Source organism: Canis lupus, chromosome 12 (assembly GCF_011100685.1).
Source record: "Canis lupus familiaris isolate Mischka breed German Shepherd chromosome 12, alternate assembly UU_Cfam_GSD_1.0, whole genome shotgun sequence".
Taxonomy (NCBI): domain Eukaryota; kingdom Metazoa; phylum Chordata; class Mammalia; order Carnivora; family Canidae; genus Canis; species Canis lupus.
Genome location: NC_049233.1, coordinates 12,087,300 through 12,113,884, shown reverse-complemented (window position 1 = coordinate 12,113,884; position 26,585 = coordinate 12,087,300). Strand labels below are relative to the sequence as shown.

General features: G+C 54.3%; 2 protein-coding genes and 1 long non-coding RNA gene across 10 annotated transcripts in view; 2 read left to right on the top strand and 1 right to left on the bottom strand.

Moving 5' to 3' along the window:
• Nucleotides 1-5,064, top strand: DLK2 (delta like non-canonical Notch ligand 2). 4 transcript variants are annotated; one of them, XM_038554155.1, is made up of 6 exons: nucleotides 1-70; nucleotides 1,245-1,375; nucleotides 1,644-1,707; nucleotides 2,707-2,837; nucleotides 3,314-3,458; nucleotides 4,143-5,064. In XM_038554155.1, exons 2-6 carry the CDS (start codon nucleotides 1,300-1,302, stop codon nucleotides 4,876-4,878), a joined length of 1,152 nt encoding a protein of 383 aa, XP_038410083.1. In that variant the 5' UTR covers nucleotides 1-70; nucleotides 1,245-1,299; the 3' UTR covers nucleotides 4,879-5,064. The 4 variants fall into 4 exon arrangements, with proteins under 4 accessions (XP_038410083.1, XP_038410080.1, XP_038410082.1 ...); XM_038554152.1 differs by lacking the exon at nucleotides 1-70 and adding an exon at nucleotides 78-202; XM_038554154.1 differs by lacking the exon at nucleotides 1-70 and adding an exon at nucleotides 209-345.
• On the bottom strand, nucleotides 4,995-26,119 carry ABCC10 (ATP binding cassette subfamily C member 10). Of its 3 annotated transcripts, none has more exons than XM_038554150.1 (22): nucleotides 25,961-26,118; nucleotides 25,426-25,597; nucleotides 22,156-23,374; nucleotides 20,369-20,596; nucleotides 19,627-19,783; nucleotides 19,232-19,341; nucleotides 17,488-17,567; nucleotides 16,674-16,845; nucleotides 15,028-15,126; nucleotides 14,458-14,647; nucleotides 13,810-13,887; nucleotides 13,461-13,655; nucleotides 12,901-13,054; nucleotides 12,529-12,718; nucleotides 9,300-9,643; nucleotides 8,826-8,995; nucleotides 7,993-8,153; nucleotides 7,415-7,668; nucleotides 6,339-6,517; nucleotides 6,155-6,252; nucleotides 5,805-5,917; nucleotides 4,995-5,491 (listed from the first exon to the last, which is right to left on the bottom strand). In XM_038554150.1, the coding sequence occupies exons 2-22, from the start codon at nucleotides 25,584-25,586 to the stop codon at nucleotides 5,338-5,340; spliced, it is 4,506 nt and encodes a 1,501-aa protein (XP_038410078.1). In that variant the 5' UTR covers nucleotides 25,587-25,597; nucleotides 25,961-26,118; the 3' UTR covers nucleotides 4,995-5,337. The 3 variants fall into 3 exon arrangements, 2 of the variants coding, with proteins under 2 accessions (XP_038410078.1, XP_038410079.1); XM_038554151.1 differs by having other exon boundaries at nucleotides 6,339-6,484; XR_005367746.1 differs by lacking the exons at nucleotides 4,995-5,491; nucleotides 5,805-5,917; nucleotides 7,415-7,668 and having other exon boundaries at nucleotides 6,339-6,484; nucleotides 25,961-26,119.
• Nucleotides 25,824-26,585, top strand: part of LOC102153718 — a 47,194-nt gene continuing 46,432 nt past the window's right edge. The window contains exon 1 of one of the 3 annotated variants that reach the window (XR_005367748.1): nucleotides 25,824-25,966. This is a non-coding gene — a long non-coding RNA (uncharacterized LOC102153718). Of the gene's footprint in view, nucleotides 26,277-26,585 lie in introns of all 3 variants that reach the window. The other 2 variants (XR_005367749.1, XR_005367747.1) reach the window with 2 other exon arrangements.

The window sequence follows — 26,585 nt, the reverse complement described above, 5'->3', positions numbered from 1 at the left end:
AGGCTGGGAATGGCAACGAAGAAAGAAGAGGAGGGCGTGGAGGAGGAGGAGAGCACACACACGAAAGCAGGTGATGTAGGATTTACAAACGGAGGAGGCGTGGGCTGGTGACAGGAGGAGGGCCTGGAGCCGCAAGGGTGCCCGGAGCGTGCATGGGATTTAACAGAGAAGCGTGATGGGAAGCTGACTGGCGAGAGCAGAGGTGGGGCACAGGATGAGGGGCGCGGGTCAGGACGGCAAGGGATGCAAGATGGGAGAATAGCGGCTGTGCACATTTGGCTGGCACTTGGCAGTCTTCTTCCTTTTTGATTCCCCTAATTTCCTCTTTTCGCTGAAGAAAGCGAGGTTCGGAAGGGCTAGGTGGCAGCGAAGGCGGGGGCCCCGGGGGGCGCGGGGCGAGGTGTGAGCCCTGCGTCGCGGGGGGTGGGCGCCGGACGCCCGCGGGTGGGGGGCGGGAGCTCCGGGAGGGGGGGCGGGAGCTCCGGGAGGGGGGGCGGGCTCCGCCGGCACACGCCGCCCCTGGCAGGCCGCCTGAGCGCGCGCGAGGAGCCGCCGCCGCCGCCGCCGCTCGGGGTCGCCTTGAGCCCCAGATTTGCGAGCGCTCGGCTCGCATGGCAGCCGCCTCGGCGCCCGTCCCCGCGGCCGGCTAGGGGTGGCCCCGCGCCCCGGCCCCTTGGCGGAGCCCGTCGGATCCCGCCCCGCTCTGCGTCCCGGGGCGCGCTGCCTCCCAGCCCGAGGTGAGGACCGCGAGGGCAGGGGCGCGCGGAGCCAGGGGCGTCCTGGGGACCCAGGCCCCGCGCCGCGGCCGAGCCGAGGCGACGGAGATGGGAAGGGGACGTGGAGAGCAGGTCCGGGGGGGGGGGGGGCGGGGGGAGTCGAGGTGGGAGGCGGAGACTGCCCGCTGCCGGGAACCGGCCCCCGCGTCCCCTCCGCGCCCGAGGCCGCCTCCCGGCGCTGTCCCCATCCCCGCGGAGTCCGCCGTGCGGCCTGCGTGCCCAGCCCGGGCCCCTCCGGCGCCTGGACCTCGTTCCGCGCTGTCCATCCTTCGCCTCCTTCCCACAGAGCCCGCTCCGGGGCTCCTGTCTCCGGTCCCCTCGCCTGCCCAGCCTTCCCCGCCTCCGCCCTCCCGCCCCCACCTCCTTCTGTCCCGACGCCCCTCTTCCCCCTCGACTCGTGTCCCTCGAACCGGATTCCGTGCCACCGTCTCCGGGTCCCGCCGCCTCCCAGCCCGTGCCGTCCCACAGGTGTGCGCACGTCCGGCCGTCCATCCGTCCTTCCCTCCTGAGGCCGGCGCTGACCATGCCCAGCGGCTGCCGCTGTCTACATCTCGTGTGCCTGTTGTGCATCCTGGGGGCGCCCGTTCAGCCTGCGGGAGGTGAGCGCGCCCCCGGGCTCGGGTCGCGGCCCTGCCCCGCCATCCGTCGCTTGCGCGTTGACCTCTGCCGGCCAGAGACGGCACTGCAGCCTCCGACCCGCGGGCTTGACCAGACCTAGAGAGCCCCTTGCGAGGCGGCGAGGACTCTGTTCTGCCCCAGCCTGGAGCAGAGCCCAGCCAATTAGTGAGACCCCGCTCCTCCGAGCCCCGCGTCTCAGGGAGCGGAGCCCTGACTCGGTCTCACCCTTCCCACCTCAATCTCTTGCAGCCGATGACTGCAGCTCCCACTGTGACCTGGCCCACGGCTGCTGTGCGCCTGACGGCTCCTGCAGGTACCTCTGTCCAACACGTGCTACCAAAAACCCTTTGCTCACCATTTCCCAGCAGGTCCACACCCACATCCAGGTCAAGCCCCAGGGCAGAGTGTCCAGGGGCTTAAAACCCTACTGTTCACTCCTCATCCCCTCATGGCCACAGGGCAGACTGGCTAACCTCTCCCGGCCCCATTTCCCCTCTGCTTTGCCTCTCTTTTCTCCTTCTGGCTTATGCCTCTCCACTCCCTACTCCTTTACTCTCCCAAAGCTGATCCAGGTATTCTGAAACGTTCCTCCTCAAGATACCAGTAGAAAGACCTGAAGCTTGAGAGTTTGGAGATTGGGGGCCATGAGGAAAGGGGGAGATAAAAATATAAAGAGAATGGGTTTAGCCTGGGAAAGAAAGACTACAGGAGGGTTGCTGGGGAGATGCACTTAGAAAGAGTATCTTTCTTGATGAATTTGAGTTAATTGACTCACTGGGGTGGGGGTTGGGCCAATTCTGCAGCACGAGAAAAGTGTGTCTGAACATAAGGAAATGAGCTGACAAGGCAAGGTATTGGAGGAGGTGGCTTGAGGTGTTTGAGACACCCTGAAATACTTCAGGTCTTTGTCCTGGAATGAGGATGGGAAGAGTCCTTATGACCTTTCAAGGTCACTCTTTTTAAACTGCTTCTGAGCACCTCAGACATGCCAGGAATGGTACTGGAGTTATTTACAAATGTCATCTTAATTTCTTCCTCAACCCAACCTAACCCAACCTATTACAGATGAGAACACTGAAGCCCAGAGAGGTTAGACAAAGCACAAACCCAGGACTTGAACGCTGGTGTCTCATGGTCTGACTCCATATATATGTCCTATGACCCCGTACAGCCCTATACCTACCTGGGGCAGGCCTGGTCTCTCTTAGAGGTTCTCATATGTCCTTGTGTTTTCTAGAAGCTCTGGTATTGCCTCTCCCATCTCCTCAGATCCCCCCACCCAGAGCCCTGCCCCTGTGCTTCTCCCCACCAGGTGTGACCCAGGCTGGGAAGGGCTGCACTGTGAGCGCTGCGTGAGAATGCCTGGCTGCCAGCATGGGACCTGCCACCAGCCCTGGCAGTGCATCTGTCATAGTGGCTGGGCAGGCAAGTTCTGTGACAAAGGTAGGGGAGCAGTAAGGGTAGCTTTTGGACTAGGGACCCCGTGTCTTGGGAGAACATCCATCGATAACATATTTATCGAGCACCTATATTTAATATTAAGCACATATTTAAGAGCACTGTCTGGCTTAAACCCTCAAATACATGGTATTTTATCATTTTAGACTTTATACCAGTTGCCTAATTCAGTCAACATAATCCTATGAGGTGGGCAAGGCAGCTGCTAAAATGTACTCATTTTACCGATGAGGAAACGGAGACCCACAGATGAGATACAACTTGCCCAATAGCTTTGAGACAGATGATGCTGGGGCTAGGAGCCTCCTGACACCAATGCAGTGTTGTTTTCCCCCACTACACCACAGAAGCTCTGGGTGGGTTTGTAGTACAAGTCATGCCCACAGAGCTTCAGGTGGGGCCTGGGCAGGTCTGGGCACCCAGACCTCAGGCACCCAGAGCCTTCCCGGTCTCCTTTCCAGATGAGCACATCTGTACCACACAGAACCCCTGTCGGAATGGTGGCCAGTGTGTCTATGACGGGGGTGGTGAGTACCACTGTGTGTGTCCACCAAGTTTCCATGGACATGACTGCGAGCGCAAGTCTGGACCCTGTGAACAGGCAGGGTGAGTACTGGCCTGTGGGTGAGTGGGAGGTTAGGGGAGAAGTTGGTGATGGGAAAGGAAGCAGGACTATAGAGAGGGTGGTGGCAAAGTATTAGGTCTGAGGGTCCAGGGAGCCAAAGTGTCCCTTGTCCAGGGTTTCTCAACTTTTTTGGTACCATTTGAACCGTTTCTCCAAAACCAAACTTGGAGTTGCTGAAGTTGTACCACGTTAACATGTGACTGCTCTGGTTGAGAAGGTGGGTGTAGGGAGGTTAAGGACCTAGGACTCCCCTTGGCCCCTCGGAAAAGCTGGCACACAGCTCCCAGAGACATTCCGCTCAGCAACTCTCTGCCTTGTTGTGAGTGAGCACATGGGCTGCAGGGCTGGACTTGTCCTCATTTCTGCTGCAGGTCCAAGTGTCTCTGAGGATAATAATAGCACGCCTGCGTTGAGCCTTGCCTTGGGGCCAGGTCCTATGCTAACCGCTTGACATTGAATTAGCTCATTTAACCCTCACAATCTGGGGGGACTAGGGGACTAGTCTTATTCTCATTTTTAAAATGGAGGCATTGGAGGCTCAGAGAGAGGGACTCAAGGTGACTTAGCCAGAAAGGGGGTTGAAGGGTGGCGGCAGTCAGGATGCTGACCTGGGCTACCCTAACAGTGTGAGTTGGCCTTACGGACCTCTTTCCCTCCCACTGCAGCTCCCCATGCCGGAATGGTGGGCAATGCCAGGATGACCAGGGCTTTGCTCTCAACTTCACCTGCCGCTGTCTGGTAGGCTTTGTGGGTTCTCGTTGTGAGGTCAATGTAGACGACTGTCTGATGCGACCTTGTGCCAATGGCGCCACCTGCCTGGATGGCATAAACCGCTTCTCCTGCCTCTGCCCTGAGGGCTTTGCTGGTCGCTTCTGCACAGTCAACCTGGATGACTGTGCCAGCCGTCCGTGCCAGAGAGGGGCCCGCTGTCGGGACCGCGTCCATGACTTTGACTGTCTCTGCCCCAGCGGCTATGGCGGCAAGACCTGCGAGCTCATCTTACCGGTCTCAGAACCCGCCACCATAGTGGACATCCCCTTGGGGACCACCTCGGCTCTGGCAGTACCTGCCACAGGGCCTGTCCCCCACAGCGTGGGGGCGGGTCTGCTGCGCATCTCAGTGAAAGAGGTGGTACGGAGGCAAGAGGCTGGGCTAGGTGTATCTAGCCTGGTGGCTGTGGTGGTCTTTGGGGCCCTCACCACCGCCCTGGTCCTGTCCACAATGTTGCTGACCCTGAGGGCCTGGCGCCGGGGTGTATGCCCCCCTGGACCCTGTTGCTACCCTGCCCCACACTATGCCCCGGCATGCCAGGACCAGGAGTGTCAGGTTAGCATGCTGCCGGCAGGGCTCCCCCTGTCACCTGACCTGCCCCCTGAGCCTGGAAAGACCACAGCACTGTGATGGAGGTGGGGGCTCCCCAGCCCCCCACCTTCACCTCCTCAGCTTCTCAGACTGGAATAGGCCTTCGTCGCCACCCCTCTCCTGGGGCTCACACACTGAAGGACCTTAGCCACACACCAGAAATATTATTTTTTTAATACATAGACTGTAAGATGGAAATTTTATCAAATAAAACTATGAAAAGTGCACATGGGCTCCTTTGCCAGAAAATCTGCCTGAAGTCCCAGCTGTAAGAGGGCCAGAGCAGAGGCCTGGTTCTGGAGCCTCAGGACTCTGCCCCGCAAGAGAACAGGGGTTCCAGAGAAGACCTAGGGTCCCCTTTTCCCCTCTGGGAAGTGAGGGAGAGGTAGAGCCACAAAGGAGAATGTAAACAAGCAACCAGCACCCCTGCAGCTGCTCAGGACTAGGTAAGACCGAGGGGAGACCCTGTAGGACGGTGGGAGGGCAGGCTCAGGACCCTCAGCGAGAGGACTGGGATCCCTGCTGGCTGCTCTGCAGCAGCTGCTGGAATAGCGAGTGGGGCTGGCTGCGCAGGGCAGCGGGGGAGTCCAGCTCCATGACCCTCCCTGCTTGCAGCACCAGTACACGGTCAGAGTTCAGGATCGTGTTGAGCCTGTGTGAGAGAAGGTGGTCAGTGGGGGGACAGCGGACAAGGCCCTAAAGAAGAGAGCTGACTTGCTCTTCCCTCTTCTCCCCTGGACAGCATAGGTATGCCCCACAGGCTTTAGTGTCTGGCTCTGTGCTGGGGAAGACTGCAGATACCCTTGGACAGTGTGCTATAAAGAGCCTGGAGAACAAGGAGCTGAGATTCATGGGGGGTTAGAATCTCTAGAGCCCTGACCCCTGGGGTCCCTGAAAGGAAGGGAGGCTCTGGGTTCATGTCACCATAGGCCTTGATTCAATTCTCACTCCAGACACTGGCACACCTGTGCGCAATGGTCAGCACTGTCTTGTTGGCAAAGCGTTTGCAAATGGTCTGCTGGAGCAGTTGGTCTGTCTTCTGGTCCACACTCGCCGTGGCCTCATCGATACACAAGATCTGGAACATGCGCAGAGGGTGGGGGGAGAGGAGGGAGGAATCGGGTTAGCCTTGGCTCCCACCCAAGTACCAGCCCCCACCTCCGGGCCCAGACCAGCCAACCTACAGCTCCCCACCTCCAGCTCTAAAAGGAAAATTAACTTAGTCCCCCAAAACCTCTCCACAACCCACTCCTTCACCCTGACTGCCCCCTGCCTTCTTCCTGGCCCTCTTTAATGTCCCTTCCTGTTGCCTCACCTTGGCATCCGTGAGGAGAGCCCTGGCCAGACACAGCAGCTGCCTCTGCCCCAGGGATAAGCTCCGGCCCCCCTCACCCAGCTCACCATCCAGGCCACCTGCAAGGCACAGCATCCTCAGCCCCAGGTCTCAGGCCTCTCCCTGCTCCCTCTGACTACCCTGCAGGGTAGGGCCTAATACTCACCCAAGGACACAATCACCTCGCTCAGGTGGCACTGCTCCAGGGCCTGCCACAGGGCCCTGTCCTCATGCAGGCCCTGGGGATCCAGGTTTTCCCGAACAGTCCCACTAAACAGAAAGGGTTCCTGGGGGATGATAGCCAGCTGGGATCTGGGGGGGTAAGAAGGCGACAGGACATGGGATCTAGACTGGAGATGTGGCCACTTCAGTTCCTAGCACAGTTTTTTAGTGGGCACTTCCAGGAAAGCTTGGGAGGAGGGGTAAGACCTGAACAAAGGTCTTGACCCTATCCTTAAGGAGCTTACATCTCACTAAGGCACAAAATATGGAGAAACACTGAGAACAGGAGTGGGCTAAGCTGTGTGGGCCCAACTCTAGCAGCCACTGGGCAGCAGTGGCAAGGAATGACCAGAACATGAATGGGGAGGGGACACTTCAAGGTCAGAAGTGGGCCTGGAATCAAGTCTTGAGGAGCTATATGTTTGAGCCATAAGGTAAGGCTGCCACAGGTGAGAAGAGAAGGCAGGAAGACCAGGGCCAGGGCTTGGGATCAGTCATGGGCTTTAGGACAGAGCTGCCCTACCTCGTGCATGGCACAGAACTCAGCAAAAATGATACTAGATCACTTTTGAAAAAAACAAAAAACAAAAAACCTAGATGTGGGGATAGGGAGATGATTAGCTCCAGAAAAGGCCACTTGTGGCTGGGGGCAACCGACCCAGGTCTTGAGCTGTCCCAAGCACTGCCTGCCGAGTCTCAGGGCTGAGGACATCAGTATGGGGCACTGCCCCTGGAAGACTCTGGTTCAGGAGGCAGTGACTGGTGGTCTCGAATGGAGGCTATGTGCCAGAAAGTATAAGGCAAAGCTGGAAAGGTGGGCCTGGGTCAGACTGCAGACCTTGAGACCACAGCTATGAGTTTGAACCTCGGTACTAGGATCTCGCTGTCCTCACCTGCTTGTCCTGTCCTCTATCCTGCCCCTTCCTGGCCCTGGCTGCCCCGGGTTGATATAAAGCCTTCCTAGCTGGACATTCCCCCATGTCCCAGTAGCCTGGTGTCCCTCTTCTTCCTCCCCCAGACCTGAGTTCAGCCAGCTCCAGCTGGCTGGTGTCCACACCGTCCAGCAGCACTCTCCCCGAACTAGGTTCCAGCAGCCGGAAGAGCACCAACAACAGGGAAGACTTGCCAGAGCCTGTGCGGCCCACGATGCCCAACTTCTCTCCAGGCTGCACACGGAAAGTCACCCCATCCAGGGCATTTGGCAGCCCCGGCCGGTATACCAGCACCACATCCTGGAACTCCACACTCCCCTGGGTCAGCCAGCCAACGCCCAGCTGGTGGGGTCCATGGGTGGGAGAGAGACAGAGATGGGTAAGGTGGAAGAAATGAGGAGGAGACGCAACGGGGAGTGGGAAGAAGGGAAAATAAGGAGAAAGGGTTGGCACAAGAGGAAAGGGCATGGGCAGCAGAGGTGAGGCCCTCTGGATGGGCACAAGGATGAGAGACACACCGTGAAGAATGTGACATCACACAGTGACATGAGAGGGGCTGAGAAAAACAGTGAGGACCAAAAGGAAAGGAATGAGGGGAGGCGGGACTGTCAGGAGGGTCCCCCAGGGTTCCAGTGCCCAGGCCCAGGGCAGGGATTGCAGGCCTACCCTTGGCAGCTGGCCCTGGGGCTCTTGGGGCAGGTCACAGGAGTACTCCTCGAGACGCTCGACGCTTACCAGCATGGTTTCTGTCTGCGTGAAGCTGCTCACCAGGCCAGAGAGCAGGCCCGTCAGGGACAGAGCGTAAGACAGTGACAGGCCCACCAGTCCTGGAGGGGAAGAGCACAAGCCGCTAGCGGATGGACACTAGGATACATGTGGGAGCAGAGCTGGGGCAGGAGGGAGAATTCAAGGCTATGGACTGTGGCACGTAAAAGCCTGCAGAAGGCAGCCTGGGTGGCTCAGCGGTTTAGCGCCTGCCTTCGGCCCAGGGTGTGATCCTGGAGACCTGGGATCGAGTCCCACATCAGGCTCCCTGCATGGAGCCTGCTTCTCCCTCTGGCTGAGTCTCTGCCTCTCTGTCTCTGTTTCTCATGAATAAGTAAATAAAATCTTAAAAAAAAAAAAAAAAAAAAAAGCCTGTAGAGAAGCAGGAAGATGCTGGGACCCAGATGGGATCCACAGGAGGTGAGCCACAAGGGAGTGAGGTGGGCCTGGATAGGCTTCGAGGGAAGACAATGGAAGATGGGCCTGGCAGTGTCAGTAATGGGGCAGAGCAGGGAAGGGGTGAAGGTCAGAATGCTTGTTTTAGTCCCAGACCCACTACCACCTGGGCAAGTCTCTCCCTGGGACTCAGTTTCCTCAACTCTAAAATGGGAGTGATGACAATGACAACACATCCTCACAGGACCCCAAGGTGGGAGATGAAATGCTGGGGGGACAGTGCAGGGAGGGAGGTCTGGGATGCTTCTGAGTTGAGAGTGAGGCTCCCGGGGTGGCACCTGGGTTGGTGAGGCCCTGCTGGTGCTGCACTAGGGCGATGCCCGCGATGGCACTGACCACTGTGGCTCCCATGAGCTGCAGCCGAATGTCTAGCCACTGTATCGTGGCACTGGCGGCAAATTGGCACCTCTGGTTTAGCTCCAGGAGTCTCTGGTTCTCCTCCTCAAACCTGGGGGAGGCCAGGAGGGATGAGAGGCCACTCCCTTGTTGCAGTGACCCCACCAGACTCCTTCCCCGCAGAACGCAGCAACTTTTTCGGAGCTGACCTACACACCCACAGGCCTCTCCTAGCGGGTACAGAGGGACTATGTTCTGCCCCCTATCCCCCATCCCTTTTTCTGCACTCACCCACCCTTCCTTTCTCAGGAGACCTGGGGCCTGCCCCCATGTGCCCTTCTTTTCAGGGGTCCTTCTTCTCACCTCCCTCAGCTTCTCCTCCCCACTGGCTGTGGCCAGAGGCAGATTCCACGCACCTGGAGGTGGCCCCTGCGGCCCGGAGCACAGGGAGGCCAGCCAAGGTGTCAGCCAGGTGGGTGTAGAGAGGTGACAGGGTGAGGCTGCTCAGGCGCCGCAGCTCCCGGGAGGAGGCCCTGTAGTGGCGCTGCACGCGGTAGTAGAGGACGCTCAGCACGGGCAGCAGCAGTAGCAGCCAGGGCAGGCCCGAGCCCAGCACTGCCAAGAGGCCCAGCAGGCCCGCCGCATTGGCCAGCAGGATGTTGAGGGTGAAGGGCAGGCTGTCATCTGCACAGGCCACGTCGGAGGAGAAGCGGTTTAGAACCCGGCCGGCAGGTGTGGAGTCGAAGAAAGTCACTGGTGCCTGGGAGAGGGGTTGTGGTTGGGCGAGGGCAGGGCCTGGCAGCAGAGGGGCTGGGGACAGCCCTGGGGGGGAGGTGGGGTGGGGAGAAAGGCCCAAAGTAGAAAAGAGGAAAGGAGGAAAGTGTCCCCAGAGTTTGGGGGCAGAGAGGAAGGGGCTGGTGGAGCTTGGAGGGAGACCCTCTCAGGGTGGGAAAAGTAGAGACTCTCCCATCTCTCCGGCTAGTGATGACCCTGAGAGGCCATGCTGGCCATTCCTCTACCTCTGTGCTAGACATGCCAACTCCCCTTTGCAGGGCAGGAGCCAGTCTCTTTCCAGAAGAAGAGGACTTTAGGCTCGTAAGATTTAGTTAGAGGTCAAGAGGAACATCCTGATCGCCCGTGGCTAAGTCAGTATGAGCTCATAGCTCAGCACTCAGGCTCTGGAATCAGACTGCCGCTGGGATTCTGGCCCTGCCATTTGCTGGATAGGAGGCCCCGGGCAAAGAGCTTAATCTCTCTCTCTCTCTCTCTCTCTCTTTTTTAAAGGTTTTGTTTATTTATTCATGAGAGACACACAGAGAGAGGCAGAGACACAGGCAGAGGGAGAAGCAGGCTCCCTGCAGGGGGCCTGATATGGGACTTGATCCTGGAACCCCGGGATCACAACCTGAGCCAGAGGCAGACCTGAGCCAGAGGCAGACGACCTGAGCCAGAGGCAGACGTTCAACCACTGAGCCACCCAGGCGTCCCAAGGAGGTTAATCTCTTAAGGCCCCTGTTCCTCATCTCAAAAGCAGGGATAATAACAGAACTGCAGCTCTCAGGGCTGCTGGTAGGATCGAAAGCACGTGTACAGCAGTCAGATGCTGAGCACAGTCTGCCTGGCAGAGAGTGAGTGCTCAGCAGTCTCTAGCTGTTTTTTTTTTTTTTTTATTTTATTTTTAAAGATAGATTTATTTATTTATTTATTTATTTATTTATTCATTCATTCATTCATTCATTCATTCATTCATTCAGGGAGAGGGGGAGAGAGAGAGAGAGAGGGAGAGGGAGAGGGGCAGAGACACAGGCAGAGGGAGAAGCAGGCTCCATGCAGGGAGCCCGATGTGGGACTCGATCCCGGGTCTCTAGGATCACACCCCGGGCTGCAGGTGGTGTCAAACCGCTGTGCCACAGGGGCTGCCCAGTCTCTAGCTGTTTAGATGGCTACTGGGTGGGCCATCTCAGAGACAGCCTGTCCCTTTCTTCACCTTCTCCATCCCCCAGCTCTCTGCCTTTACTTGAGGAATAATCCTCTTAGGGCAGGGGACTAGGGCAAAGGACTTCTGGAAGCACCTCCTAATGCCAATTTATAAGAAACGAATTCCTTCACAGCCCAAAGAGGCTGTGGTCCTGGAGGAGAGGCAGAACTGTGGGTGGCTACTCCCTGACAGGCAACAGGAATACCCATATAGGACTGGGTTCCCAGCCCAACTCTCCACAGAACTAGCCTTACCCAGGTCACTTACGCTCTCATTGCCTCAGGTTCCTTATCTGTAAAATGGGGATAACAGAGTGGGGGGGGGGGGGTAAAAAAAAAAGAAAATAAAAAAAAATGGGGATAACAGTACCTACTTCACAGGGTTATTACAAGACCTTGATAATGGTCAAGAGGGTGCCTGGCTGGCTCAGTTGGTGAGGCACAATCAAGGCTCTTGATCTTAGGGTTGTGAGTTCGAGCCCCATACACAGTGTAGAGATTACTTAAAAAATTTTTTTTAAAGGATAACAGACAAGGCAGCCCCGGTGGTGCAGCGGTTTAGCACTGCCTGCAGCCCAGGGGGTGATCCTGGAGACCCGGGATCGAGTCCCACATCAGGCTCTCTGCGTGGAGCCTGCTTCTCCCTCTGCCTGTGTCTCTGCCTCTCTCTCTCTCTGTGTCTCTCTCATGAATAAATAAATAAAATCTTAAAAAAAAAAAAAAAAAGGATAACAGACAAGAAAAGGGCTTTATAAGAAGAACAACAAGGGGCGTCCTGGGTAGCTCAGCGGTTTAGCGCTGCCTTCAGCCCAGGGCCTGATCCTGGAGACCCAGGATCGAGTTCCATGTCAGGCTCCCTGCATGGAGCCTGCTTCTCCCTCTGCCTGTGTCTCTGCCTCTCTCTGTGTGTCTCTCATGAATAAATAAAATCTTAAAAAAAAAAAAAGAACAACAACATGACTAATAATAATTGCTGATTGAGTATTTAGTATGTTCCAGGCACTATCCTAAGCACTTTCCATGTACTAATTAATTTAATCCTCATAATAAGCCTATAAGGTCAGCAACAGACTAAATATGTACACAACAACAGGGATGGATCTTAAAAACAGCCCTAAATAAAAATTGTAAGAAGTAAAAAAAAAAAATTGTTAAGAAATAGAATGCCAAGGGTGCCTGGGTGGTTCAGTTGTTTAAGCGTCTGCCTTTGGCTTGGGCTCTGATCTCAGAGTCCTGAGATGATACCTACTAAGAATGGTTGCTTTATCAAGGAAAGAAGGGGAAACAGAATAGGGTAGGTACATAGATAAAAGGGAATGGGTAAATAAGTAAAATAAAAAAGGGAACTTATGATCTAAGGGGTGTCCCATGCCCCACAAATAAGAGGTGACTAATTCAGGCCTCTGCACTTGAAGTCCAAAACAGGAGTGACTCAGGAAGATTCTCTTCTCCCAATTTTACAGGTCAGAACGCTACCAGCTTAAGTAACTGGGTTTGAACTCAGAGAGCTGCTCTGTTCTCAGCCTCTCCAGGTCTCAAGCTGCCAAGTGCTGCACGCACCTGTGAGGGCTGTCTTCTCCTGAGGACTAGGAGGTAGGATGGGGCGCCTGATGGAGCCCAAGTACTGAGAGGGCTCCCCCATGCCACCCCACCCTCCTATCCCCTCACCATAAGGACTCGACACAGCAGGCGGCGATGTAGGGTGGCGGCTGCTTGGAGGGTGCCCGCTGCAAAGAGCACTGCCCGGAGAAAGGTGCAGAGGGAGTTGACACCAGCAATGGTTGCGTATACGGTGAGGTAGAAACGGATGTCTGAGGAGCCATTGGAGGCAGTTTTTGGCAGTGGGAACACTGAGGTGCTGGGTGGTGAGGAGGGGGCTGTGGGTAACCAAAAGAAGGGCCCCTCGGGGGGTCCCTTCCCCTCCCCCACGCCAGCTCTCCCCACCAGAAGACACACACCTGGAACATCAGCCCCGACCCCCACCCCCACCTCCGCAACCCCTCTGGGAGCCCCAAGCCTGCTCTGGCTCCAGCCACTCACTAGAGGTTTCCGGGGGAGAAGAGGAGCAGCTGGGCAGAGAGGAGCCCTGTGGATCCCGGGTTGGTGGGGGCTGGCACCTCCTGGGAGTTATTCTTGTTTGCCTTCAGCTGGGATATCCAGTGGGAGAGCCACCAGTCAGCAGCGTTCCTTGTGCCTCGGTGGGGAAAGGGAGGGAAAAGCTGTGACTCATCCCTTTTTTCCATTCAAACACCCCCTTAACCTTCTGCCCTTAACCCCCATCCCTGGCCCTCTCCACCTTCCTACTATCCCATGTCCTCCCCAGTGTGCACTCCTTCCCTGGGCCCATCACCCATCAGCTCTGAGGAGTGCATGATCTGGAATTTGCAGAGGGGAAGCAAGCTGTGGGGGCAGACCAGAAGATGGCTATGGTGTGCACCCCTCTGGTCCCTGGGACTCTCAGAACTGGGGGTGTGTATCTTGTCCCAGCTGCTGTCCATGCCTGGGGAGGCTCGGGGCTTTGTAATGATCAGTTGGAGGTGATGGCTGTGATGGGGACCTAGGACTGGGGCAGGATGAGGGGCTCTGGGGTTCACTCCCACCTTGCATGAGGAGCAAGGAGAGGAGGATGGCTAGGGCCAGGCCCAGGCCCACGGCCCTCAAGTATGCTCGGTACACGTGCAAGGCCACAGCACCCTCCTTCTTGCTTTCTTCCTGCAGCAGATGGCCACATGTTTTCTCCTCCACTTCCAGCCTCTCCTTTGTTTTCTCCAGGTTCCCGACTGACTGCACTGCAGCTGTGAGGATGGGCAAGGAGGGCAGGGTGTGGATTAAGTTTGCAGGAAGACAGTTAAACTTCAGTGTTTCAGATGGGCAGGGGAGCACTGAGGAAAACGTATCTCTATAGTGAAGTGGTGGAGGGCAAGCCCTTTCCTCAGCCCTGAGCCATACCTGAGTCAGCCTCTTGTCCCTCCTCAGCCCAGGCTTTGGGGACAGCTTGTACCAATGGCAGGATCTCAGAGGGAGGCCCTGGAAGGTACAAGGAAATCATCAGGGGGCTCCTGCGTATATACTATATACTCTGCCTTCCTCAATGAGTGTGCCAATCCACCTCCTATTCTTTGTGGACCCCTTCCCTGACTCTCACTAGCAGGGCCCTACCCTGGACCCCTAGACTCTGAAGAGGACTCTCAAGTCCATCCCTCTGTGCCTGTAGTCCAGCCAGCTCAGACACATGTTCACTCTAGGAGAGTCATAGCTATCCATGAGCACTCTGTCCAGAGTCACCTCTTGTTACTGCAGAGCTTTCTCCTCAGGCTTCACAAAATTTCTAACAGTCTGGTGGAGCCTCATTTCCTCCTGTTTCTCTCCCAGTGAACTTCCCTGGTCATGTCCCTCTGGATAATAATCCATCAGAGGTGGGGTTTTGTTAATATTTGTTTGTATTTTTAATAAAAAGATTGTTCTAAACCTGACTGTTGTCTCTTCTCTAAGGACGTCAGTGTTCCTGGAGATCTTGGTCCTCTGTGTTCCCAAAGTACCCAGTCACACAGCCCAAGTTCCAAATCCACTGGCTCCCACCCTGGCGGCCCATATTACCAGCCCGGAGAAGGCGCCCGGCCTCCATCAGCAGCACCAAATCTGCCTTCTCCAGGTACTCGGTGCGGTGGGTACAGAGTAGCCTTGTAGTGTGGCTCAGCACTCCCAGGATGCACCTATGCAGAAGGTGGCTGGCCACGTCTGCGTCCACAGCAGCCAGAGGGTCATCGAGGAGATAGAGCTCCTTTTCCTAAAAGAGGTGGGGACATGATGGGTACCAAGTCCTGGGTCCTTTGGTCAGAACCCAGACCTCTCCTAGGACACAATCTTGAGGCCGTCAGAGAAGACAGTTGAGAAGAACTCTGGGGGCTGCCCCAAGAGCAGTGGCAAAGCAGGTGAGACTTGAGGGTAAACTTCCCTCCAGTCAAGCAAGGCCAGTGCTTAGCGCTTCAAGTTACATAATTTTTTTTAAAGGATCTTTAATTCTGCCTTCAATCTGCAAAAGGGGCATGGGGTGGCAAAGGGATAAACATCTCAAGAACATGAAGGGAGAGGGAAAAAGAAACTAGATGCTGATGAAAATATCCCCGTTCCCCACTCCCTCCAAGGACCTCCTCATCTTTAATTCACCTGGTAGATAGCGCGAGCAAGGGCAATCCGGGCCCGCTGTCCCCCGCTGAGGGTCACACCTTTCTCCCCCACCTCTGTCTGGTCTCCAGCAGGCAAAATCTGGTAGGAAAGGCCTCCTAGCATTGGTCAATGGGCTCCCCAATACCTTCTACTCCATCCCCTTGCAGGGAAGAGGTAGAGGGCGTCAAGAGAGCCAGGGAGCTTAGGGAGAGTAGACTTGAATTTGGGGTGATCAAGCAACAGGGGATAATCTGTAATTCTGACAATCCAATCCCTATGACAACCTTATGAAGTTGGTATTTTCTCTTTCACAGAGGAAACCAAAGTTCAGAGTAACTACCTTGCCCTCAGGTGGTTCTACAGCTAGTAAGCAGCAGGACATGAATATAGATTCTTAGCCACCCTGTCACACTCACTACCCTGCCTTTTTATTTTTTATTTTTTTAAGATTTTATTTATTTATTCATGAGAGACACACAGAAAGAGAAGCAGAGACATAGGCAGAGGGAGAAGCAAGCTCCACGCAGGGAGCCTGACAAGGGGCTTGATCCCAGATCCTAAGATCACGCCCTGAGCCAAAGGCAGATGCTCAACTGCTGAGCCACCCAGGCATCCCTACCCTGCCTTTTTAAGAGCAAGGATGACGATAGGCAAATTCAATGTGGAAGCTTTCATAGATTTTTACACAAGGAATGTACCCCAAGCCTTCATGGGGCCTCAGGAGTGGTCTCCTTAGCTTAGGGGGGCCCATTACAGTGGAAGCACCTGTGGTCTATCAGACAGTGAGTCCCCCTGAGGGAAAAGCTTTATAATTCACCACTTAGTGCCTAGAACCGTTCCCAGTACTCGACAGGCATTTGAGAAATGTCTGATGTAGAAACAAATGATTCATGGGCATGGGATACCCCATAGCCAAAGTAAAGGTCCTCTTTTCCAGGGAAGTTCCACATTTACCTGGACAGAGTAGTAGTGATGACAATCCTGCTGGGGACATGGGGATTGAGTGGGGAAGTCATGGGTGAGATCTGGAATCTCATCCTCCTAAATTCAGTACTCTGGATTGTAGGGGATCTATTGGACTTGCCTCTAGTAACCCTAAATCTCTTAAGCCTCCCCAGGGGAAGGTGTAGGAGAAGCTCTTTTTTTTTTTTTTTTTTTTAAGATTTTATTTATTTATTCATAAGGGACACAGAGAGAGAGAGAGAGAGAGAGAGAGAGAGAGAGTGAGAGAAGGAGAAACAGGCAGAAGGAGAAGCATGCCGGGAGCCGGATGTGGGACTCAATCCCAGGACTACAGGATTACGCCCTGAGCTGAAGTCAGGCGCTAAACTGCTGAGCCACCCAGGCATCCCAAGCCTCTTGAACCAGAACCACCAGCCGAACCTACATAGAGCTAAAGCCTCAGAGGGAACCCTAGCCTAGAGGCTGCTATGTGGAACCCCCCCACCACTACTGTCCCTTTGGGTCCTACTTGGAAGGGGGAACCACACACTGGATGCTCTAGGAGGACCAAACCTGACGGCCAGCCTCAGGTTAATGGTGCCTGAGCAGAAGCAACTTCTTCCCAGAGAAGCAAATCTCTGACTTGAGGTGTCAGGGACATGGGGAAGAAGGCAGTCAGGGGGTCTTAGGGCTTGGGCACTCACATGGAGGTCATCAGTAAGGGCGCAGGCCTCGATCACTTCTTTGTACAGTTGGGCATCAAATGTTTTCCCAAAGAGAATGTTATCTCGGATGGTGGCAAACTGGATCCAGGGTTCCTGGGTGGCCAGGCCAAAGCCTTTGGACAGCCCCCACACTGCCACCCGCCCACGCAGCCTGCAGAGAGCCAAGCCATGAGGGGGCAGCATGAGGGGGCCAGTCCCCAACTGGGTCCCTCCATAACCAGCCCCCTGCCTCCCAGAAGCCTCTCCAGACTGCTGTCTTCTACATCGGGTCCCCCTTCATGTCACATGGGTTTCTGGATTGGTAGCCACTGGGTCGAGGGGACCTAACGAGGCTGGAGGCTCAATCTGGATTGGGAAGGGAAGCAATTGCTCTTTGGCTGTAGCCAAGGGGTTGTCAGATCTGGATGTGCTCAGAGAAGAGGATGGCCACCACCCTGCTCCCACTCATTCTCACTGTAAAATAAGAAGGCCCTCCTTTATCCCTCTGCTCCTCTCTAGATCCCTCCCTGCGTAACCACGTTTTTTGAAAGATGAACTGATGCAGGATGTTTCCATTTATTTCTTTACTCACTATTATAGCACTGATAATACTCTGGTATGAAGCTTATGATAACTCACTTTGACTACCTTCCCCTTTCTAGACTAAAACTCTCCCAAGAAAGGGACAAGGTCTTGTTCGTCTCTGACTCTCAGTATCCTGGGACCCTATAAAGGCATCCACCACAGGGCAGGGGCTAGGCAAGTGTTTGCTGCAGGTCAAAGCTGAGGACAGGGGACACTAGAGGTTACTCACCTGTGGAGCTCCCCAGCAACAGCGGCCAGCAGCGAGCTCTTCCCACAGCCCACCTTCCCCACGATGCCCACCAAGACACCCTGCAAGGAAGCCAGACAGTAAGCATCAGGTCTCCCTCCTGAGGCCCTGGGCTGCCAATCATTCCACGGAGGCTTCTTAGGCCCGTTTGTCTGTGAAGAAAGAATTCTCCAGCCCATAGGCTGAGCTGTGCCTCACTGAGTAGGAGGTTCCTATATAGTTCATATAGGAACTATCAGAAGTACAGTGCTTACTTTCCACTTAGAGGAGTGATCAGTTTCACTGATCTGCATGAAGGGCCCCTGGAGAGGCACCAGAGAGAATGGAGGAAACTGCCTAGAATTTCCAAGGAAAGGTCAAAGCAGGGAGCCTGGAAAGAGAAGGGAGGGAGGGACTCCAGGCTTTGGGGCCTGGATGCTGGGCTACTTAAGTTCACCTGTGGCTAGACTTCTGCTATGTCGGGGCAAAAGGCAGTGGTGCTTTGCACAGGTGCCCATTTCTGTTATTTGCAGTTTCAAATTTTCTGTTCTCCCTTCATTTCTTAGTTGTAACATACATCCATGGAGCTATCTTCCTGTACAAAAAGGAAAGAAAAATCCCTTTTCTAGAAACAGATAGTGCTCTCAGGAGCTCTGTCTGTGATGCCCCCACTCTATCAGCCAGGATTGACCCATCTCTGGGTGGGCACCAGAGTGAGTTGAGACCCTTCCCTGAGAATTCTCCCTTTTTCTGGCTGTAGCTGTTAAGTGGGAGGGCTCTATGCAGTCACCTTTTCTGCTCAGTGGAGAGCAGGTCCACTGAAAGAGAAGCATGAGGCAGATACAGAGAAAAGCAGACAGAGGGAGAGTTCTAGGAGTTGAGTCCTGGTTCTGGGCAGCTGCTGAGATCCAGCTGTATGCATGCCTTTGGATTCTGTAATTCATCTCTATAACCTTATTATAAACTCTTGTTTGCTTAAGCTAGCTCCAGTGGGTTTCTATGACTTATATCCAAAAAAAGCCCCAACTGACAACATTAGTAAAATTCCTTTGAAAAATTCCAGCCTTGTCTTGCCTGAACTAAGAAAAAAAAAAAAAAAATACAGCCCATGCCAGAAATGTGAGCCAAATGTGGTAGAGACTAGAGAATGCTGGGTTGAGCTGTGGGGCAAAGGGTTGGACAGGGGTCAAGGGAGAGGGAAAATTCAGGACGGGGGTGGGGTGTGTGTAGAGGAACAGGAGTCCTGTCCTGCCAGGAATATTCTTTCAAGTGTTTCTTTGACGATGTATGCATGCAGTGGTGTGAGTCACAGGGTGTGATTTCTTTTCAGCAGGCTAAATAGAGGATTATCTACCCCATTTGCAAAATCCTTCTCAGAAGAGGCTACAGGGCCTCTCCCCTGGTCCCTGACCTGGGGCAGATGCTGAATAAGCTCTGGGGTCTATTCTGAGTTTGCTGGCTCCACAGGAACAATGGAGAGACAGACGTACTTGTTGGCCTGGACTAGGTGGATATAGCTGTCTAGAGACCAGGGACAGAGTAGAGGACTCTGAGAAAGCTATGCTAGTGGGATGATGCTCAGAGAGGAGTGTAGAACCTGCTCACCAGAGCTCCTCCGTTCCTTCCCTTGGTGCTTTGAGATGCAGGCCATCTAGCTATGACTGGCTCCATGCGTGTTTATCTGTCACTGAGTCTTTATCCCTCATTCATCCAGGGACTCCCCTAGGTTGTCTATCCAACAACAAACCTTCTTCACTTCGAGGTGATTGATGAAGATCTCCTGGCTGGTTCCAACTGGGTCCCAGGAGAACAGGGCTTCATGGAGCTCCAACGCTGTAGATGGCTCTGTGGGGGGATCTGAATAGGGAAAAAAATACACAACTTGGGCTGCTAAGGCACAACCTACCTACTTGGAGAGGGTAAACCAGGAACATGTCATTGGCTTGCCTGTCCTGTATCTACTGGCCCAGGGCTAATTCAGCCTTAGTCTTGGTCTGAGGATTCTTCCCCAGGAAATGTCCACTTGCTCTGCCTGGATTCTGCTGCCTCTGGCCCTTCTTGCTGGCACCTATGTACAGCGTCCTAGGGGCTATTGTTCCCTCCTCACCCTGTGCCAGGCTCTTCCTTCTAGCTCCCCATTACCTGGGCTATAGTAGACTTGGGGGCTGTGGTTGGGAAGGTCAAGGAAACGCTGGATCCGGTCCAAGGACACTTTGGCCTCCAGGAGGCCATTGATCACCCAAGGGAAGTTGTTGAGGGGAAGAATGAGCAAGCGCACCAGTGCCAATGCCGTGAACACCTAAGTAGGGCAGAAGGGGGATGAAGCATCACCTGAAGCCCAGGAGCTATCTGAAGGCAGACAGGGGTGTAAAAGGAAGAACAGGGCAGCAGCAGAACTGAGGGGTGGCTGGAAAATCCTTGGGTGGCAAAGGTAGCCATCTCAGAATCTTAGAAATTCCAGATGTTCCTCCAGAGATCCAGGTAGCACCTCAATAAGCACACAGGCCTGGGGCATTCTGAGACTTTCTCAGAATTTCTAAGTACATTGTCTGGCCCTGGCTAGAGCCAGCACTGGATCATGGATTTTTCCCCCCCAAAGTAATTAGAATGAGGATAAGGGAACCTAACATGGAGCCTGGGGCTAATATCAAAGAGGATGGAAGAGAAGGGGAAAAAAAGGAATTCCTTCACAGAGCAAAGGGTGATATATTTGGGGCCCTAGAAAGTTCGGAGAACTCCCCCTCAGTTGGAAAAGGTTAAGGTAGCCAGATATCCTCCTTCCCAGCAGCCCCAAGGGCCTGAGGCTACCTCTTAACTCCATCACAGCCTCCTTGCTGTCACCTCTCTACACTTTCCTACAGCCATCCCCTCTTCTGGGACTCACCTTGGTGGCAGTGAGTTGGTGCCCCATGAGGACATAGGTGATGAAGATGACAATGGAGATGACAACCGGCAGGGCAGCCCACAGGTACACACAGGCTGCATCCAGGTATTTGATGACTCTGAGCCGCCCCAGTTCTTGAGCCCGGCAGGCCTCTACCCGGGCCCCCAGTGCCTGCTCCCACCCGAAGAACTTGATGACCCGAACGCCACTCAGCAGCTCTGTCATGAGCTGGGGAGGGAGACAAGAAAGTAGAGTGAAGTGGAAACCCTGCTCACAGGTGTCCACTTTCCTCCACCCAGAAGTTACTGGGAGAGAAAGCAGAGTACTAGGCTCCTAGATACCCTGTACTGCCCTAGAACTGGTCTCCTTCCTCACCTCAGCTCTTTCTGAAGAAATACCACCCTCAAATAAATCCCTTTCAGGGGGATCCCTGGGTGGCTCAGCAGTTTAGTGCCTGCCTTTGGCCCAGGGCCCGATCCTGGAGTCCCGGGATCGAGTCCCACGTCAGGCTCCTGGCATGGAGCCTGCTTCTCCCTCCTCCTGTCTCTCTGCCTCCCCCTCTCTCTATGTCTATCATAAATCAATCAATCAATCAATCAATCTTAAAAAAAAAATCCCTTTCAGTCCTGAGTTGCTTCCCCTGCCAATCTTTTTACTTTTCCTCTGTGTGTGTGCTCTAGAGTGGAGAACAAGTCAGAGCTGGAGTCCCTTCACCTTCCTACTCCCTAGGCAGAAAGTACTGAGGTGCTACCACACTGGCCTAAAAGCTCTCCTTCCATAAGAGAAAGGACTAAGAACTACTTCTCAAGGCCAGAACAGCGGGCTTCAGGAGCCAGTCGCCAGTCTGGCTCATGGCTTGGGTGGTACAGGAACTATTTCTGTAGGAGCGTACAGGTGTAGGAGGCCCACACCACAGCCCAGGGTCAGACAAGCCAACAAGTCTAGGCAAGATGGGCAGGGGCTAGAGAAACTCCTTGGATCCAAACATTCACACATCCCCAGTCTGCAAGCCAGGGAGACACTGGGAGCTTCCCGGATGGCGCTAGAGACCTAGTCTGTAGCTGTCATGGGTAGGAGAAAAGGGCCTGGGCTATGAAGGACCTTCCTCCTATTAGCACTCTGAGCTATTCCCATAAGAGGCTGACAACTATGCTGTGCGGACCTCCAGGCCTGCCATCCTCCTGTCACTGCAGAACCCAGACATTCAACACGCAGAGCCGGCCCAGGCAGAGGACTGGCCTACTCCCTTCCCCTCAGCCCAACCCTTAGAGGTAGCTGGGGCTCTCCTAGACCTCTCCACTCCACCTGTGGCTATGAGATGGTCTCTGCCCTAGATGAAGAGGTAGAGGACTCGGGTCCTGGCACTCATACTAAAAGCCCATTTAGTCCCAGACAGGCTACTTCCTACCTCCTCAGTTTGCTGCTTACAGCTGCATGAGCTAATACTGCAGTGTTACTAACAGGCTACTTTTATTTATTGCTTACTTTGTGACTGGCCCCATACCCAGAGTCACCTCATACGATCCTCACAACCACCCTCTGAAGCAAGCTACTATGGTCATTTCTCAGATGAAGAAATAGAGGCCCAAAGAGGTTAAATGACTCGTTTGGGGTGATTAAACTAGTAAGTGGTAGAGTTGGGATATGAACTCATGTCTTTCTCCAGTTGGAGCTCTTAACTTCTAGAGTATGCTCTCACCCTCAGGCACTGTGCATGGGAGGACCTGGGGGACCAGGTGGGTGGGTCCTCAGCTCCAGATTGCTGAGGGACCCTAAGCAGCCCTCACCTTAACCCTTGCATCCTTGTGCTGTAGCATCTCCTGGTTGCTGGCCATGATGCGCGTGGCAATCACTTTGTTGACAGGGACCAGCAGCAGGGCCAGGATGAGACCACCCACAAAGGCCACACCCACCTGCTGGTGCAGCAGATAGAGGGTAATGGCCAGCTGCAGGGGCAGGCCCCAGGCTTCATGGAAGCTCCCAGCAAAGTTGAGCAGCCGCTCAGAGTCGGTGCCCAGTAGGTTCAAGGCCTCCCCGGCAGGAGGGCGTCTGGGCCCCAGCTGTAAAGCCTTTCGGTACAGAACATTCAGCACAGCCCCCCGTGCCTGAAGTGTCACCTTCCGTATCTCATACCCATACTGATTCTGTAGCACAGCACCCAGGATGGCCCCACCAGCTAGCCCCAGGGCATACAGCAGTCCATTGCTTAGTGGTTCCTGCCCCTCCTCCAGGAAGCCCACCAGGAGGGAAAGCAGCAAGGGCCCTGAGAATCCCAGCATGGTCCCCACCAGCTTCAGGAGTCCAAGTGCCAGGTAGTGCCGGCCAAAGGCCTTATACAGGGCTTTCCACAGCCGGACCCCTTCCTGCCAATGTGCCTGGAAGATACGAGCCAGGTAAGTTGGGTGCAGTCTGCGTGGAAGGTGGCAAGTGTCCTGGGGCTGCCGGAGCTCTCCACGGGCCCCTCGGGCCAGCAAGGGTGTTAGCCAGGCATAGGAAAAGCGTGACAGCCAACTTTCTCCATCTTCAGCTACCTCAGACTCCTGTCCTTGAGACAGGAGGAGCTCCTGGGCCCAGGGCCTCCGTGATGCCCCAGGGACCGCCCAGCCCAATCCATAGGCCAAGAGCGCAGCCAGCTGCAGGATGAGAAGACATAGGCGGGATAGGGGTCCTGGGAGAAGCGGGGGCAGAAGTGTGCCTCGCTGGCAGTGCCACAGCAGAGTCAGCACTAGGGCTGGGGCTGGCAGGAAGGCAGCCAGAGCCAAGGCCAATGGTCCCCGGGAGTGGCCATGAGGGGAATGAGCCAACGCCCACAAGGCCAGGCAGTGGCTGATCCAGGCCACAGCTGCCACACCCCCTGCCAGCACTTCTAGCCCTATGGGTCCTGGGCCTGCCCCTGGTGGCAAAGCCACTGGAAGGAGGTCTAGTAATGGAAAGATGAAGAGCAGGAAGGAGGCTGTGAGTCGGAGGCGCCAGCCGGGACTGCAGTACAGGATATACTCTGGATTCCTAGGGACAGGGGGGACAAAAGAAAGGGAGGCACATAGTGGCTGATTGAGGGCCAGACACATCACTAATAACTCACTTACCTAGAGGCAATCAGCTCCTTTCCTGCCTTTTACATCTTATCTGTATCTCGCTTTACCCTGAAATACAAGGGGTTTTTCCCAGGAAGTCTTCCTGGCACAACCTAATCTGTTTTCAAATCTACCCATACCATTTCTGATCATTCTTTTGCCACAAACTAACAATTCTTAGTTAAGGATGTATGAAACGTGCGGTGCCTGGGTGGCTCAGTTGGTTAAGTGTCTGCCTTCAGCTCAGGTCATGATCCCAGGGTCCTGGGATCAAGCCCCACATCGGGCTCCCTGCTCGGCCAGGAGCCTGCTTCTCCCTCTCCCTCTGCCCTTCCCTTGCTTGTGCTCTCTCTCTCTCACTTTCTCTCTATCAAATAAGTAAATAAAAAAAATTTTTAAAGGATGTATGGAATGTGAAGACTAATTAGGAAAAAAAATCCTAAATTTTCATACAGATAACAACCAAGAAATGAATATTCACTTTTATAAAAATATCTACCTAAAATAATCCTTAAACTCACCTGAAACACTACTAGATGAATAAAGACTTGATTTATATATGGCTTCTACACTCGACTACAATAGCCTAAAATTTACAAAGCCTCAGAATATTCTACTCTCTGACTTTCCAACGGTTCTAGAAGGTGGTATAGGTCATATTTGTGACTCCACTTGCTGAACAAAACGTCTTTTTTAGTTTTGTCTCTATCTTCTTGGCAAGCCAAAAACATTTTTAGTCAACAAAAGGGTGATCTGCCTACGTTAAAAATTAAGTACAGTATACCTGCAGCAGTGCATATGAGAATGTCTTGGGGGTTTACATAATGAGAAGACTAAATCTATTGTTCCTCTTATTGGCAGGGCTGGGTTACTGAAAAAGTTTAATCCTAGATTAGAATGCTTTGGATTTCCTCTAAAAAGTCCAGTTAATCACAGTAATATGGAGCAGTTTATACTGGAATAAAAGTCAACCTTTAAGAATTCTTTAAGATGTAGGGACAAAACACTGGGCTCTTGGAGGCCCCAAATTGGCCATCAGTCAGTCTTAAGCCCATGAGTAAGGACTCCTTCCCTCTCTGCACTTCATTTTTCTCATCAGTATGGTGAGCAGTGAAGAGTCTGGACCCAAAGCCCTCTACAGTCCTTTCTTGTCTGAGATTCTGGATCTAACCCTTTTCAGCAATGTACAAAAACTCTTAAAAGTGAAATGCAAAAACCATAATTTCTATTGATTATATGATGGTCTTTCTTGCCTGCTCAAAGACTGAGTTCTTGAAGCACTGTGTCTATTTTTAATAGAAAGTCCTCTGAGCAGGCTTTGGATGTCTATGCTAACTGACTAACCCTCTCTAGACTTCTGCCTCATTCTATGTAAAAGACAAACCAGGATTCCTCCCAGACCAACAGATCCCAAGCTTCTCCTCCTCAAGGAAGGGATTCATCAGCCCCCTGATTCATCTGGGATAAGGACACATTCCATCTATCAGACTAGGGACCCCAAAAGGCAGACAGTAGACTTCTCTCCTGCTTTGTCAATAGCCAGAGTGAGAGTAACTTTAGACATATCTAGCCATACAGAAATAAATACAAAACCAAGGTAAGTTTGGCACAGGTACATTACGGCTCCAAACCCAGGAAGATTAAGGTTTTGATTTTGCTCTTCTCTTCTACCTACTGCTTCCTCTCCATCTGGGTAGATATGCTTCTCTATTCTAGGGAATACTGAGTTCTCATGGATGGAAGTGGTGAGAAACTGGTCCTACAACTTCAACACAAGCTACCTTTATTGGCTAAAAACATTGTTCGCCCAGTTTTGCGTTCAATTCATGACACGTTGCTGCAAAGTGCTAATGCTAGATTTTATTCTACTTTTGCCCTACTCCACAGACCTCACTATTCTGATTACACTCCGGCGGAGATGTGGGTTTCAGGAGAGGTCTGCAAGCACACATGGACAGATGCGTTGCACCTGTTTCTACCCACCTCGGAGTGCCCCAGTGGCAGGCACTGAGCACGGCGAGGAGCGCATGGGGCAGGGCGCTGAGCACCAGCTGGGTGAAGCAGTGGCCGGCGGCGTCCCCCTCCCACACCGGGAGCGGGTGCAACACGCTGGTGTCGCACAGCTGGGCCAGGAACCGCTCCATGGTGGCTTCACCTGCGAGGAGAGCCGGGGGTGGCGGCAGGCAAGGATCCTCCCAGGTAGGGGGGATCCGTGTTTCCAACGGCGAGGTCCAGGCAGGCAGCCGACACCCAGCGGGGCAGAGTGGGGACGCGCACGCGGAAGCCGGGGGCCGCCTGCGCGCCCGGACAGCCGGGTCTCCCCGCCTCCAACCCCGCCCCGAACCGGGACCGCCCCTCGCCGCGGCCCGGAGGCCAGACCCCACCCATTCTCGCGTTGCCTCACAGGGAAGTGGGTCGGCTTCCGAGAGCCGGCAGGTTTCCGGAGCGGTCGCCCGGCCGGCCTCGCTTGTCCCCCCGTCCCTTGTGTCTCCGACCCCAGAGATCCGGAACGTCTAACCTGAAGGTGATGCTCGCCAGCGGCTCCCGAGATCCCGAGCACTGGTGAATGCGAAAGAGCCCGGCGCGGTGTCAGGGCGCGGTGTCCGGGCGCTAGCCGGGCTCCCCGGCACCCTGTGTGGGCGGGACCACCTCTCCGGCGCCGCTCGCCCCGCCCATCCGCCGGGCCCCTGCGCGCGTGCGCACTTCTCTGCCGTGCCCGCGGTCTCGGAGCCGGCGCGCCGCGGCCGTCTCTCTCGGGCTTCAGCGGGCTTATGCTGCTTTATTTGCATGGGACGGATGTCAGCCCTAGTGCAACGTCATTTATACCCTCTCAGGTAGAGTCCTCGCTCCCATCTGTCTCCTGTTTACTAGCAGGCACATGCATTGCACTAATTCTTAAAGCTTTGGGACTGAGAAGCCAAACGTGCATGCTGCACTGATGAATAATGCCACTTGGGGACATTTAGACCATTACCGTCTTTATTCCAAGGCTGCATGGCTTTGGGGAACTTACCTGGGCCCTTTGAACTTCAGGTGTTTGGTTTTTTTTTGTTTTGTTTTTGTTTTTTTTGGTCCGTGCAATTGGGCAATACCACTACTAAGGTACTAATGAGAGTGTTGAATAAAATCTTTAGGGCAAGAGC

Excerpts from the sequence above, each read along its gene's own strand:
- ABCC10 (XM_038554150.1), bottom strand. The coding sequence starts at position 25,586 with ATGGAGCGGTTCCTGGCCCAGCTGTGCGACACCAGCGTGTTGCACCCG. Across the intron at positions 13,888-14,457 it reads CGGGCGCCTTCTCCGGGCTG|GGCCTCCCTCTGAGATCCTG; the intron begins GTAATATGGGCC and ends TGTACCTTCCAG. Across the intron at positions 5,492-5,804 it reads GTGCTGACCATTGCGCACAG|GCTCAACACGATCCTGAACT; the intron begins GTGTGCCAGTGT and ends TCTCTCACACAG.
- DLK2 (XM_038554155.1), top strand. The coding sequence starts at position 1,300 with ATGCCCAGCGGCTGCCGCTGTCTACATCTCGTGTGCCTGTTGTGCATC. Across the intron at positions 1,708-2,706 it reads GCGCCTGACGGCTCCTGCAG|GTGTGACCCAGGCTGGGAAG; the intron begins GTACCTCTGTCC and ends TCTCCCCACCAG. Across the intron at positions 2,838-3,313 it reads AGGCAAGTTCTGTGACAAAG|ATGAGCACATCTGTACCACA; the intron begins GTAGGGGAGCAG and ends TCTCCTTTCCAG.